At 33.9% G+C, this 15,656-nt stretch overlaps 1 protein-coding gene across 1 annotated transcript in view; it reads left to right on the plus strand.

The window, feature by feature from the left end:
- Nucleotides 1-621: 621 nt before the first annotated feature.
- Nucleotides 622-15,656, plus strand: part of vtd (RAD21 cohesin complex component verthandi) — a 58,059-nt gene continuing 43,024 nt past the window's right edge. The window contains exons 1-2 of the mRNA XM_089089946.1: nucleotides 622-866; nucleotides 12,591-12,820. Coding sequence (XP_088946072.1) covers nucleotides 723-866; nucleotides 12,591-12,820 — 374 coding nt within the window. The 5' untranslated portion in view covers nucleotides 622-722. The remainder of the gene's footprint in view (nucleotides 867-12,590; nucleotides 12,821-15,656) is intronic.

The following is a 15,656-nucleotide window of genomic DNA, read 5'->3' on the forward strand; positions in this document are numbered from 1 at the left end:
ATAAAGTAAGGCTATTGGTTCGATATGATCAACAATGTTTGCAACGAAATCCTTATTTTAAATTTAATGGTATCCAAAATTAGAAGGTGTAATTTTCATTCAGATTGTTACATTTTAAGGGGACATTTTATTTAATTTTAGAAGCACGGCAGAGAAATTCCGACTAAAAATATTCCCCCAAGGCAATATTTAGCAGATTTAATGCAACAAAGAAATATATAGATAAAATTTACTCAAAATCTGGGATTAAACCGTGAATTTTTAAGAAATGTAATTGTAGGATGAAGCTCTGAAGTGGAGATTGAGGAAAGCTTCATCTTTATTAGCATTTTTTAGGGCAAGCCTTGTTAGAAACGCTGAATAATCAATGCTTGTCTTGAACCGAAAGACATATAGAGATCTGGAATAAGGCACGTCAAAAGAATAAGAAAGTAGATAGCCAAACAATAAGTAGTAACATATGACATTTCTACAACATGTGCTCTCATGGCTCATGCTGGCCCTTCTCTGCATTTTGTGTAACAGCAAATTTCCGTCTTTGGTTCTTTTATGGATTGCCTGTAAGTTTTCTATAAATACCTATCATAAAATATTACTGCACAACAGCACATACATGGCGCTCAAAATCTTGTAAACAAATTTTTTGGCGGGGATTTTGATCTGAAGTGAAGAAAATTTGTTAATCCTGATGGTGAAAGTGTGAAATTAAAACTTTTTTAACAATGTTCTATGCACATTTTGTTCTTGCGAAGAAAGGCCCTTTGGCCAGAATCTGGTTGGCAGCCCATTGGGATAGGAAACTTACTAAAGCACATGTTTTTGAAACTGATATTGGAAAATCTGTTGAAGGGATTTTGGAACACAAGGTTTGAACATCAATTTTTACTAGTGTAAATTTTAAAGTCTGGTCACATATTTTTATTAGCTTAGGGCTAGAGATTTATGTTAGTCATTTCCTGAGTAGCCTAGGTCCTAAGGAATATGTCTACAGTAGCTGATACAATTGCCTCATAAAAACTAGGCTTAGCCCAATTTCTTCAATGTTTTAAAGTAAAGTGTTATTCTTAATGAATAATACTTTCATGGATTTCCCAAAATGGGTAGGCCTAGGCTAATTGATAGGCCTAAGGGCTGATTTGCTAGCTTGGGGATGGTGAATGGTTGGGGCTGTTGAGAAGGAGAGACTAATAAAATTGCTGGTAGCCCACATATCTCCCAGGCATTTTTCCATTTCTTCTTTACTGTTAAATCTTTTTGTACAAAAGAGTAGCCTAATAATAAAGAGAAAAATAGGTAAATATTTACCAAATCATATTATTGAGTAACTAGTAAAGTGAATAGGTAAATTTCTACCAAATCATATTATTGACTTACGCCTAAAGTGAATAGGCCTATAGGCCTACCACTTGATGCCTTTTTTTATGATGATTACACATATAGTAATAATTTTTGTCGGAAATGAATTTTAGCCCCCATCCCTTATATATACCAATTCATGGTATATATTTGGGTAAAGTTCTACCAAATCATATTATTGAGTTAGGACTAAAGTGAATACACAATTTGATGCCTTTTTTTATGCTGATTACAAATATAATAATCATTTCTTTTGGAAATGAATTTCAGCCCCCCCTATATTTGCCAATTCAGGGTATATATTTATACATTAGGGGGGGGGTGGCTTGTAAAGTTTAAACTTACCTCCCATTTACATCAGAAACAAAATTTGCCCCCCCCCCTCTAATGTAGAAATATATACCCTGAATTGGCATATATAGGGGGGGGGGCTGAAATTCATTTCCGAGAGAAATGATTATTATATTCGTAATCAGCATAAAAAAATGCATCAAATGGTGTATTCACTTTATTCCTAACTCAATAATATGATTTGGTAGAACTTTACCTAGCCTATATTTCTACATTAGGGAGTGGGGGTAAATTTTAAACTTACCTCCCATTTACATCAGAAAAAAAATCCCCCCCCCCCAAATGTAGACATAAATAACCTACCCAGAATTGGCATTTATAGGGGGGGGGCTTAAATTCATTTATAATAGAAATGATTAACATATTCGTTATAAGCATAAAAAAGGGCATCAAACGATTTATTCACTTTTTTCTTAACTCAATAATAGGATTTTGGAGAGATTTACCTATATTTGCACATTAGGGAGTTTGGGGTAATTTTATTTCTGATATAAATGAGAGGTAAGTTTAAACTTTCCCCCCACCCTCTAATTTGCAAATATATACCCTGAATTTGTGTATATAGGGGATGGGGGCTAAAATTCATTTCCAACAAAAATGATTATTATATTTGTAAAGAGCATAAAAAAAGGCATCAAGTGGTACATTCACTTTAGTCATAACTCAATAATATGATTTGGTAAATATTTACCAAAAATATAATTTGAGCCAACCAATATATTTGCACATGTAGGGAGGAAAGTGAAGTGCTAGGTTAGGAATGATATAAGTAACTGTTTTAGGATTTCTAAACTTATTCAGAATTGTATTGTGTTTCCTTTTCAACATCCCCAACTGTACACTAGAACCTTAGTTTCACTCACTGAGGCTTAATTCAATAAATGCACCTATTCATAAAATACCTGTGTTATGAAGAAAGAAATTTGATGAGGCTACTCTAGTCCTAAAATTTTGAACATATCAGTTAGGCTAGGCCTATGCATTAGGTAGAATTCTTTATGATGGACTTTTTGATAGACCAACTTAGGAAGAAGCCTTGTTGAGTTAAGAGAATAGGTAAAATTACAGTTGGGCAGTTTTCTTTTCTAAAGAAAACATTGCTTTTAATCATGCCCTCCAGTGGTCAAGGTAAACCTGTAGCCACTAGGTCAGTGTTAAGGTAAGCAAGAGCATCCCTTGCAGTTTGCCATGGTTTTGCACACTAATTTTGTTCAACTGACTTTGACAGTAGGCTATTAAAACTAGCCTAGGGACAGTCACTTTTTTTTTCAGCAAGGAAATTCTACATGTTCATGATATGGTCTGAGAAGAAGTTGTCATGGTTCAGTTGCTAAAAGTGGCAAGGGTGCAGAATAGCAGCTCTCCAGGAGGAATGAAAAGAAAGATGTTTTTAAATTGCCAAGTTTTAAAAAATAACTTTAGGCTATATAAAAATCTAACATAATATTTGAAGAAAACTTATTTAAGAACAAGTTAAAATGGGGAAGAAACAAAATAATATGATTCATTGATACTTGCTGCATACCAGGAAGTAAGAACTTCATAATTTTTGGCTAGTTTTTATATTGCCCAGGGCTCTATGAGACCATTTTGGGGGAGGATGGATTGTAGAACCCTTGAATGAAATCAAAGCAATGACTATAAAATTAGCAATTTTAGTTTCTCTTTTTTTTCTAGCATGTCTTGTTCTGGGGAGCTGCTATTCTATACTTTTACCATTGTTTCTCAGCTTTGTGTTTGCTCTTCTTCAAAATAACTGAATTGGTTAGCCCCTTGCTCTGGCAGCATTATCTGGCTGAAAGAGGAATTCACTATTTCAGAAATTAGCCTACAATGACCAAGTTTTTTTTTAACTGCACTTCATTCAATGTCCTGTACATGTTGTTAATAAAAACAAAGTCAAGACTTGATTCTACAAGAATATATAAGCATTTGAACAAGAAAGTCCCCCCCCCCAAAAAAAGAGAAAATTTTCTGAATAGTGGCATTTTAGTCAAAATATTTTCAGCACAACCTATAGTTTTTATCTCACCAAACAATAGATTGCTCTTTTTCGAATCAAATCATGTATTTACATTCTATACAACTGATATTCTTAACCAGGAAAAAAAAAAACAACAGATGCCTTGTTCTGCAATTACATGCACAAATTTGGTATATCTTTTTATGCTTTATTTGAATTCTGCTTGTCATTATGAGTCAAACCATGTGCTTCTTTTCCGAAAAATCTTAATTCTTGAGCAACTATTTAGTTTTTCTGTAGTAGTAGATACCATCTGGCTTACATAGGCTCATATACGAGCCTCAAGGTGGTGAAGCCATGTGAACATGTGGTGTAGAGGTGACTAAGGCTGATTTGAGATACTATTTTCTTTAATTCCCAGCATAGCAGGGGCCAATGATCCAATCAGGTCAATGGCCACTGATGTAGTAGATGGTAACTGTCATGATCAGCTGAAAGTAAGGTTTAGACACCTGCATTAGCAGTTTATTATCAAAACAAATTAAAAATCAAATATTTAAAACTGAACATGAAATGGTGGCTCAAATTTCTTTGTCTTCTTCATCTTTTGACTTGTTCTGGTTCACATTGGAAAATAGGCATTTTTGGGGGATCACACTTGCATACACTGTCACAGAAACCTATTTTGGAGCATTTGCACCACAAGCTGCAATGTATCTTGTCACAGTTGCAAAAAGAAAGCAATGCTAGCCCATGTAGCATTGCAGAAACTAGGTCTGGCTTCAGTTCATGATGTTCAATTCTCCAGCCCATGTTGGCAACCTGAGGTAAATCAATACAGGACTTCTTTCAATTCAAATCAGTGACTAGAACATGCACCTTTTCAAATGAAACAGAAACAAGATATAAGTTGGTGGTAAATGCTGCAAATCCTCCAATCTTGGGTACAAATATGCCCAAAGGTCATTAAGACTATTGAAGTTATTTGCCCTTTGTTCATACACTGTAACCCCAAGCTGCTTACAGACATTGACTAAACTATCACTGCACAGATGATGGTTTCTCTGCAAGGGCTCAAACTTCATCACCTAAAGACCCCAACAAAGTTTCCAAAGACTTTGCAGCTTGAAAAAAGCAGACATTTCCAATTCCATACAGAAAGCTTGCAGTGTCACATCCACTCAAGCTGTGGACAAAAGGCAAAGCGTTGCAAAATGTTACTCCTAGGTTTTGTGCTGCCATATGAATAGGTATGCAGTAGGACATAAACTTAACCCAAAGCTGCTTGAGGCCAAGACTAGCAAGATGCTGGAAGTATTATGCAGCTAGTAAGACAATATCAGTATCGTTGGTTTGTATTATCACAAGTGTGCTCTTTCGTCTTGCAGCAACTGCTGTGTGGTATAACACCCATGTGTTTGCTTCCTCATGATCAGACAAGAGATTGCCATCAATTGAGCTTCCATGGGGTGTAATGGTATCAGCTTTATGTTGACTCTCAAAACCTCTAGCAAGATGAACCATCAGATGGGTCTAAATTTTGTACTCCCAGACCTCAAAAAGAACTTTCAATAGTCAACCTTTTTTAGTTGGCTGAGGGACTACTGAGAATCCCATCCCAGAGTGTTGCAACTTTGCTGGAGGAAGTGAATGGGCTGGAAATATTTTATCTGAAATTTCCTCTTCTTTCACAACATCTAGATGCTTCTTTGAGGTTGAACAAGTAGTCATCATGGGTTCTATTGTCACTAAGACTGTCAGTGGTATCTTCATGAAGTTTCATTGCCTTGTCATCCCTATTCAGGTTTGCTTTCAACATTCTGGTGACTGCTGCAAGAAAGAGGAGAATAGCCAGATATTGATCCCTGACATTTTCATTTGCTGTTGCACCAACAATACCAGAAACTCCCTGATGACCTTTGATGTCCAGATTCATGGTCAACTCTAAAACCAGATTGCATGCAATGCTGCAAAACAGCTTTGTTATTTTCCTAACAACAAAATTGTCACTTACAAACTCTCTGTGAACTTCTGGTGCCTTTTCAGGTGGTGTAGCATTTCTTCTAGGTAGTTAAGCACAACTGCATTGTATTTATGGTTTCCAGATGTGAAGAAAATTGGGATCATTTCTTTTGTGGTGTTTAAGTGTGATCCCCAGTCCGCAGCTCTTTCAGCATAAAGATAGTTGTTTTCAGTATAGATAAGATCTAAATAGTTGATCCAGAGGCTATGGTTCCTCATGGTAGATCTGGACTTGTTGTACTTTGAGAAAAGCAGAGCAATGCTCTCCAATGCATCTCCTATCTGTTTACATGCTTCAGAATTAGTTTCACTTTTGAAGTGTTCAATTGCATCACTCAGGATTTGAAGTTTCTTAACTGTAGAAGACACTAAAATGAAGCAGAATGTTTCAAGCCAATTCTCAAATGCCTCCCACCAGAGTGCATTCATTCCTTCATAGACCTGGAAGTGAGCATGTGTAGTGATAAAAGAAATTTTGTAGCTATAAAAGAAAGGACTGAGACAATTGCGGTAATAAATATTGACCGCGTCACATCTAATATTGTACTTTAAAGCTGTGATCTTACACCTTAAGTTCTCCGATAGCGCCGCTTATAGTGCTAAAGATTGTACCATCAAGGCATGCGCCACAGCAATGGGGAGTCAAGTAAATTTATGACTGCGCCACCCTCAATTATTGAGAGAAAATAAAATGTGTAGCCATATAAATGTGACCTCTTTTCCTCGTGCTATCTGGATATCAGATTCCTGGGAACGTACCTTGGAGATATACGAACTAATTACCTGTCATTAGACAAGATACAGACATATAAAATGAAATAAACACAGGTAAAAAGCAATAGATTTATTGAGACATATTTAGGTGAACAGCGGTGGGTCACTTCAAATGACAACAATGGTGACTGAGATAACAACAATGGTAGAATTGCAAAGCTTGAACGCCAAAATAATTCTGTCTATAATAATGAGGCCCGAAAAACACTTTTCTTTACTATATATCCTACATCCTGATCATGTGCTGTGGGAGCTACCCCATGATTGGCCTAAGTCCTTAGGCTGGCCAAACCCTCCGTCCAATAATCAGTCTTAAATATTTCTGATGATTCAAACGTTCACACGGCTCTTATAATTTAAACTTCCTGAGAAACTGTGTGTGTGTAGCAACTTTTTTATTGCCCACTATCTTAGCAAAATCCAAAGCTGGATAGCACTGTTCTTTGTCTAAGGCTAAACTGCAATTTTTCTCTTTGCTGATTAAGGACTTTTCTTTTTTTGAAACTAGATTCAAACTTAATTAGAGGAAGTCGGAATTATCTTTAGAAAGAAGGAACTTTATTCTTTGTATTTTAAATATATCATTTTACTCACGGTACACACGGAGTGCCTGGTACATGTCCTTTCCTGTAAGGACCTTTATTCACAGTACCTTCCCTGAGAATCTCTGCCGCAAGAATAACTTCTTTTAGTCCTGTTCCCTCCATGGGAGATCCAACCGCTGTCAAATAGTTCATGAGCTTGTGAAAACCACCCAATAAGAGAACTAGATCAGAGAATTTTATGGGCTGGGACTTTCAAAGGCCATTGCTTATTTCATAAATAGCTTGATCCTGACTGATGACTGTGTACTTGTTTCCAAGCTTTGCTGCTGTTTTTTGACAGATGCTAATGGCAGAGGCTACGACTTCACAGAATATTGGTGAATAAAGAAGCAAGGGTAAGTAACCTACGGTGGTTTTGCTACACCAGAAATGAACGATTCTTGCGTTGATAAATATCCTAAATCAGATAAATATCCTAAATCCTTTCCTTTTATGTCGTAGTTATCAGTACTATATGCAATAGTCAGTGATCCAAGGCAAAAAAGGGACGGGGTGGCTCACATCAGCCACAGTTGGTTTGAGTACAGATTCTGGGGTAATATAAGGTGCTTAAAACGAATATTGGGGTGCACATTCTTGCACTAATTTAGAACTTGACGATTTTAGCCTATAAAGGAGAAATTAGCCTTTTATGGCTAAGTACTTTATGCAACTAAAACCCAATATGTAAGATCCTTGGATTTTTTTTTTATTGCTGTGCAAACCAAATTCATGAATGCAATCACAGAACAAGGTATCTGTTGTTGTTTATTTTTGCCTGGTTAAAAATATTAGTTGTATAGAATGTAAATACATGATTTGGTTCAAAAAAGAGAGATCTATTGTTTGATTAGATAAAAATTATAGGCTGTGTTAAAAATATTTTGAGTTAAGTGCCACAATTCAGAAAATTTTCTTTTTTGGGGGGGGGGGATTTTCTTGTTCAAATGCTTATATATTCTTGCAGATTCTAGTCTCGACTTTGTTTTTATTAACAACGTGTAGAGAACATTCTGACGGTTCGAATGATGTGCAGTTTGATTCTTTTTCATTTTTCTTAACCGCTAAAAAAATTAAAAAAACTTGGTCACCGTAGGCTAATTTCTGAAAACTATTACGTCATTAAAAAAAAAAAAAAAATATTAGCTCGAAAATTCAGATTTTTTGGAAAAGAGGCAAATGCTTTGACTCATGATGACGAGCAGAATTAAAATAAAGCATAAAAAAAATATGCTTATGCAGGATATCATTTCAGAAAAACAAAAAAAACTAAGAAAAAGTATATTAAAAAAACCTTGTTTTCAAAATTAAACAGGGATTAACTAAAAAAAATAAAGGTTGTGAAAAACTAAAAATACTAGGTGAAATTAATTGTTCTTACGATTCAGAATATGTCAAGTTTATAAAGTTTTCAGTTTATTTTACCATGTAAAAAAAAAAAATCAAGATTTGTATGATGTTGTTGTAGGCCAAATTTGAATTTATAGGCTAAAATGATCATGTTCTACATGCGTGCGAACTTTTGCACCCCTATATTCGTTGTAAGCGCCCCCGATTACCCTAGGATCCACCCTCAAACCAACTGTGGCTGATTTGAGCCACCCCTCCCTTTTTTGAATTCTAGCAAGCCTTGGATCACTGTCTAAAAAGAAACAAGTAGAAACTTTTCTGTTTACAAACAAGCTAAACCAAACAGTTGTAACACCAATGGGTTCAGTTGAGCTATTGAACAAATATAGGCTAGTGGGAATATGTAAAGATTATGCTGTAGAAGTAGTATTTTGAATTGATAATATTTTGACGACTTTGTACTTTTCCACTTAACCAATTTAATTAATTAGGTTTTATTTTTAATAGCCTTACAAAAATTCAAATTTTATGGTACTTACAAAAAAAAACTAAATTCATATCAAAGAATAAATGAAACTCAAAACAAACAGAAATTAAAATAAATAGTCACATTTTTTTTCAAAAAAAAATCACTATGATAATAAAGATGACTGGAAAGAATTATGGAAAATATATTGAATATCTACTATATAATAGGGATAATTCTTGGAAATCTCAGAAGTTCAAGATTTTATTTAACAGCAATTTTATTGTTCATTCTTCAATGTTACAAATTTAAAAAGATGTTTAAAATATATAATACTTTGTATTTTAAACATCTTAAAAAGATGTTAAAAATATAGTCCTGGTATTTATAATTTGATGTGAGTATTCATTTTAATTTCTGTTTGTTTTGGGTTTCATATATTCTTTAATGGTAAGTTCTGGTTATTTTAAGTTTTAATATGGCTCTTTACTTCTCTTTTAAAAAATTTCTTTTGTGGAAAGTAAAAAAAAATCTGTTTGTTTTTGAGTGCCAAAGTTTACTATTGTTTAATATATTAAATTTTTTTCTGGTTTTCAGGTTTTTGGCCTAAAAATTAAAAAAATGGGCTCAAAATATAATTCTTAAGTTGCATAAGGTGACCTCAGAATTTCATTGTATTAAGTGTAACCAGTATGAATGAAAGACTGTTAAATAAGAAACATAACTTAAATTATTTTACACCTGCAAGTTTTTTTTTTTTTTTTTTTTTTTTTTTTTTTTTTTTTTTTTTACAAAGTTGTTTCAATGGAAAGGTTGTATTTGTTTCTGATTTGTCTTCATTACAGTTTCAGCATCAACTTGATCTTTAGTTACATTTAATTGCAGAAGTTTGATATATCCAATTTCTTTCTGTACTTAGTTTTAATGTAAAATTGTAAACCATAGGCAAAAATCTGCCCTCATATAGATGTGAGCTAATAAAGAGGAGGTTTCATAGCTTCATCAAACATGCAAGGATAGTTATCAGCAACTGAGAGCCAGAATTTCAATAGCTGTTTATAATTAAAGCTATTTTTCAATAATGTATCTTTGATAAATCAATGAGTTCTCCACATGCTTTTGTTGACATACTAGTTGGTAAGTTGTCTTGATATGGGTTACAAATCCAACTCAATGAATCAAACTTTTTCATCTCTTCCTCGAAATAGTTGTGAAAATTGTTTTTTTAACACTAATAAATGGCTTGATATTTCAGACAGTGTGTTCATCTTAGGCTGCACTTGGTCTTCAATAATAAAAGTTTCAAGTGTTTCAAAACAATCATACTTGCCATTGTCAATGCAACTTTTCCACAGCATAAGCTTTTTCATGAGTGGTCAAGTTGTATTGTGAACTGTGAAAATATCATATCCATTTGAATCTTGCAACTACAAATTGAGTTTTTTTTTTAATTTGGAAAGTATATTTGCCAAATAAGTGAACTTTAGAATGAATTCATTGTCCAGTAGATGTTTAATGTGTTCAGTTTTTTCTTCCAAGTAAATTGTAACTTTATTACACAATTCCACTAATTGTGTCAGTACTTTTCCCCTGGATAACCAGCAAACTTCTGTATACAGAAGAAGAAATGTATTGCAGCTACATATTTCTTCACACAGTTTTTCAAGTTTGGTTTTGGAATTATTGGGCAATTCTTTGGAAATCAGTGCTTCTCTATGAAGGCTATAACGTGTCCACAAAGCACATGGACTTTGTTTGAGAACTCTCGTAACCACACTGCTATTTTTCCTGCACATAGGTCATGCACTGTCAGTGCATATATCAACACAGTTCTTCCACTCTAAAGCTTTTTCTTTTATATGGGAATCAATTGTATTGAGGATTACCTCAGCAGTTCCATGACTTATTGGCTTGCAGAACAAGATATCTTCATGCATGTTGTTCTGTCATATATAACACACAAAAACAAGCAGTTGAGATAGGCCTTGCACATTGGTAGAATTATTTACTTGTAGAGTATGACATTTACTCCCTCTTTTCTCTCAGACAGCAAGAAGGTGGGTCCCAAAATTGAAAATTTTTGTTAGATGGGATGGGTTGGAGCCCAGTCAACTTTGAAAACCATTACTTATCAGGAATAATACCACATCAAAAATTGATCTGCAGATTGGTCTAACATTGCTTGCATCTGAAGTCCAAATTTCTCCTGTCCTAGATCTTCAGACTCACCATACTGCAACCTTTATTGAAATTTGTGCAGCAAAATACATTTCTCTTCTCCAAAAACCAACTAGATGGTACAGAATATTCAACTATCATTCTAGGGGGAGATATTGAAAATGAAGCAAAAAATCTAAGTGATGCACTTTTAACAGCAGCAGATTTTCCATTAAGAAATTTTCTGACCAAATGTCCCCCTCTTTGCCAAAGAAGTCTAGCAAAATCTGGTCGAATAAAGACTGCGAAAGAGCGTTTCAAGTCTTAAGAAAGCAAGGTACCTCCTCCAGAGACATCTAAGCCAAGAAGCTTTCATTGCTCTTAAGAAGGCTGAAGTATTAGTGAAGAAAATAGTTTTGGAGGCAAAGTGCTCAGCCTGGATTGACTGTGCTACTGACATTTACCATAATGTATCTCAAATAGAATATATTGGTTATAAAATAATGACTGTCTGTAATAAAACTAGCAAAGATCCCCTTTCTTACAACAATGGAAACCACCTTAAAGACTGGCAAAGACATTGCCAAAGCATTTTCTATTTATTTGCAGGCTGACACATTAGTGAAGAAAACAGTTTTGAGGGCATGTGTTCAGCCTGGAATGACTGTGTGCATTTAAAATTGACTATAATTGCCTTCAAATAAAATCCATTTATTTGTAAATAGAATGGTCAGCAATAATAAAACTAATAATTCAAAGATTACTGCAATGAAAACCACCTTAAAGATGTTGCTAAGGCATTTGCTATTCATTTCAAAAGAAAGGTGTCCACATCACATAGATAAGGCCTTGTGTATATAGTCTGCATGAGAAGGGAAATTTCAAGCAGAAAATAGTATGTCTATTCACTAATTAAGAGTTAGCTGTGACAACTTGCAACATGATTTCATGTTTTGTTCCAAAACAATGTATTTTCGAAATTTAATCCTTATGGTTTAATCTGTTTCAAGTTGTATTTCATGCTGAATTTAATTTTGAAGTGTCAGGGGATTGGGCTCAAATCAGCCCCTCCCTTTGACCCTAAGCAAATTAAAGCCTGTTTATTATAAATAAATAGAATGAGTATTAATCAAATTCATGTGTCCTAAACTAAATAGTTTTTAACAAAACTTGGATTCTTTTACGTTAAGAAAATTTCTATCTTTTGGTTTTCAGAATAGAGGAGGGGTATTACGTTTTTAACCCTTGGAAAATCAAAATCTTAAAAAAAACTTTCATTAAAAGCTGAAAAAAAGATAGACACAAAATAAATGCTCAACTGGTCTTCTAGCTACAGGATATCTCTAAAACAGCAGTTTTACCCTGTATTTCCTAGGGAATACTGTATTTTATCAATTTTACCTATGGTTTTTTTTTATTTTATGCCAATTTTACAACAGTACAACTTGTAACTGCAACTTCTTGCTACATAATTCCATGTTTTGATCCATAGAAATTTATTGTCAAAAATCAATCTTTATGATGTAACTCGTTTCAAATTGTATTTTATGCTGAATTTATTTTTCAGGTAAAAATAGCACTGAGAACATCAGGACATTTGCTTTTGGGTGTTGTTAGAATCTATTCAAGGAAAGCCAAATACCTTTTGGCAGACTGCAATGAAGCCTTTGTTAAAATTAAGATGGCCTTTAGGCCTGGAATGGTGGACCTACCAGAGGAGAACAGAGAAGCGGCTATTAATGCTATTACACTGCCAGATGTTTTCCAAGACTTTGACACAGCTGTTACAGACTTCAAGTATGTATCTTTCAATACCACTCTTCTACTTTACATTTCAAATGCCTTTCCAAGAGTTTTCAATGCTATTTTTATAGAATTTTTTTTTCAGCACTTCTTCTGAAAAACAGCACCTCAAATCCACAATAGACTCCTATTGGCTTCTTGCAGTTTTCATCTGAATATTCATTTGATGTTTCAAATACCAAAACAATTATATAAACAAAAAGGCTCTTTTTTCAACATCAACACAATTTTTATACTAACTTAAGTTTTTGTTTCTGCTACACAATTATGAAGGATTATAATACTCTTGGTATTATAACAGCTAACAAATGCAATAACACAAAACAAAAGGAAATTAAGAAACTTTCATTTGATAATTAAAAAATTTAATCCTAGTGGTTGTAGACCTATGTACAGAATGGCAAAAGTGCAGACTAGTCTATAACGAGGGTTTGAATTTTTCTTTTCACAAGGGGAATCTGAGACTCCCACAAATGGGGTCTAAAACTTCAAAATTGTATTTGTAGTCTTGAATTTCCCAATATTTTCTTGATAATTTGGAATTTTAAGGTAAGATAATGGACCAGATGCTGGCACCTAGAAATATGGTTTTAGCTTTGAATAAAGGTATGTCACTTATGATCCACTGAAGTTTAAAAAAGATGCACAGCTGATCACTGTAATGCCATGCTATGGAAATTTGAGAAGTTTTTGGAATTTTTTTTTTTTATTTGTAAATACTAATACATCAAAGGTGTAAAACCAAATGTCAAGCATCAGCAGTTCTGATGGTAGAGCATTAGACTCCCAATCATATGATCATGGTTTTGGGTCCGATGTGTTCTTTTTTCTTTTAGCCCAAAGTTGCATTTTTTAGAAGAAAAAAAATTGGACAGACTTGCCCAAAATGGGCATAATTTGCCTTGGAAAGGGCCAAACTTGACTGTAATTCTTTGCAAAACCCAAACTTGTTTCATTTTCATAAACTGGCCAAAATCAGTTTTCTGAATAATTTCTAATTTTCTGATTGGAAATTTTGCCCCACAATTTTTTTGGGCTCTTTAATTAAAAAATAAGTTTTGAAAATACCAATCTAGAAGATTATGTCTATTTCAGGTAGGTGATTGATGCTCCTTAAATGTCATGGTTCTAAATAATAAAAACAGCTCTACAATTCATTTTAAGCAACTTAGTCTCATTTTAAATCCTCCTTTTGAAGATTTCTCTAGTTCTTAAACTATTTTACATGAAGATATATTACGAATTTAATTGCAGCTTGAGAACTTGCTCCTCCCACAAGCCAATCAAATTTTGTATTTTGCTATGATTTCTTTTTAATGTGTCAAAAAAGGAAATTGTACAAAAAAAAGGAGAAAATAGTAGTCTTGTCTTGTAATGTTAAAATAATAACTTGAAATAATAGCCAAAAGGGGCCCATTTAAGAATCCAGGTATTTATTTATGAAGAAGATGAAGAATGATGAAAAGGGACATGGAGATCTGTTCTATGTGTAAACGAGTATTTCTGCAGTTACAGTTTACCCTGTTTTGTCTCATGACTAGGGGGTTGAGTTGAGACCATAGGGACAGTTTGATGTTAACAGTTTAACAGGACAGTTTGATAGGACAGTTTATTGTTAAATGAAATATCAAACATGCCACCCATCTTCTCTGCCCATATAGGCCACCACATGATACAAAAAAGGGTTATACTTACTAAGTGATCCAAACCTGCACTAGCTGAAGTATTTTCTGCTGTTGGATACCACTCCAAATATGCCACACATCTTCTGTGGCTATATAGGTCAACTAGCCAATCTTTTAGGTACGCGTTTAAGCCACTGTTGGGAATATACCATATTTTAATCTGCAAAAAATGAGTTACTTTTAATTTAAATATTACAATATTTTTTATTAAGTAAAATGCCATGTAAACGATGTTAATTTTGTAAAAAGCACCAAAACACTCATCGAAGTCTTACATATCTATGCAACATCACCCAAAGGATTTCTTCTGGGAAGGAAACAAATCTAAAGGAATGTTTGCAAGAGAGAGTCTGCATAATTTTTTTGGGAGTCTATGTTTGCATAGATATGTTTCCAACACTGCAAGTTTGGACATAAATATGAGTGGCATGAGTGTCAGAGAGACAAGGAGGACTTTAAATTTACTTTACTTCTTTACTTCTGTCAGCAAACAGGCTTTTGGCTAGCATAATCAATATTGCTATCTAATTTGTAATTGTATTGAATTGTATATTCTCAGTGAACCACTGCTGACAACTACCAAAAACTCAAAAACGCCCATAAATGGAATGATTTGGATGAAAAATTGTCAGTAAATGATGATAAAAAGGATGGGAATAACACATTTTGCTGGTTAATAGCAATAAGGTCATATCTACACTTTATCAAATTTTGTGAAAAACTGCAATTGGAAAAATCGATTTTTATGGAGCTGAATGTAATGGTATATAAAAAATAAATTAATCACCAGTTTAAAGCCACTAGTCTGGGAGACCTGTTGGCAGAATTTTGGTCCTGGTGGGTGAGATTTACTAGGTCAAACAAGAAACAGATATGACATTTTGCCCATCATTTATGTTACAACAAAAGTGCAGGACAGCGCATGGGTTCTTTTTCCACTGTGTTACAATAATTTATCACCAAGGTTTTCTCAGGAATAGCCATTTGCTCAAACAGGGAGTTTCTACCTTTTTTGCTCCTTTGATCATTTAAGCTGAACTTTCATTTAAAATGATTATAAATTAACTTCATAAATTTTGATATCAGGATTAAAACAACAAAGCAAGGTAACTGATTAGGCTTTTAATGAATGCCTTCCTGCTTCT

The sequence above is a fragment of the Artemia sp. Qi Xiang Cuo genome, chromosome 5 (genome assembly GCF_049724085.1).
Source record: "Artemia sp. Qi Xiang Cuo chromosome 5, ASM4972408v1, whole genome shotgun sequence".
Lineage (NCBI taxonomy): Eukaryota > Metazoa > Arthropoda > Branchiopoda > Anostraca > Artemiidae > Artemia > Artemia sp. Qi Xiang Cuo.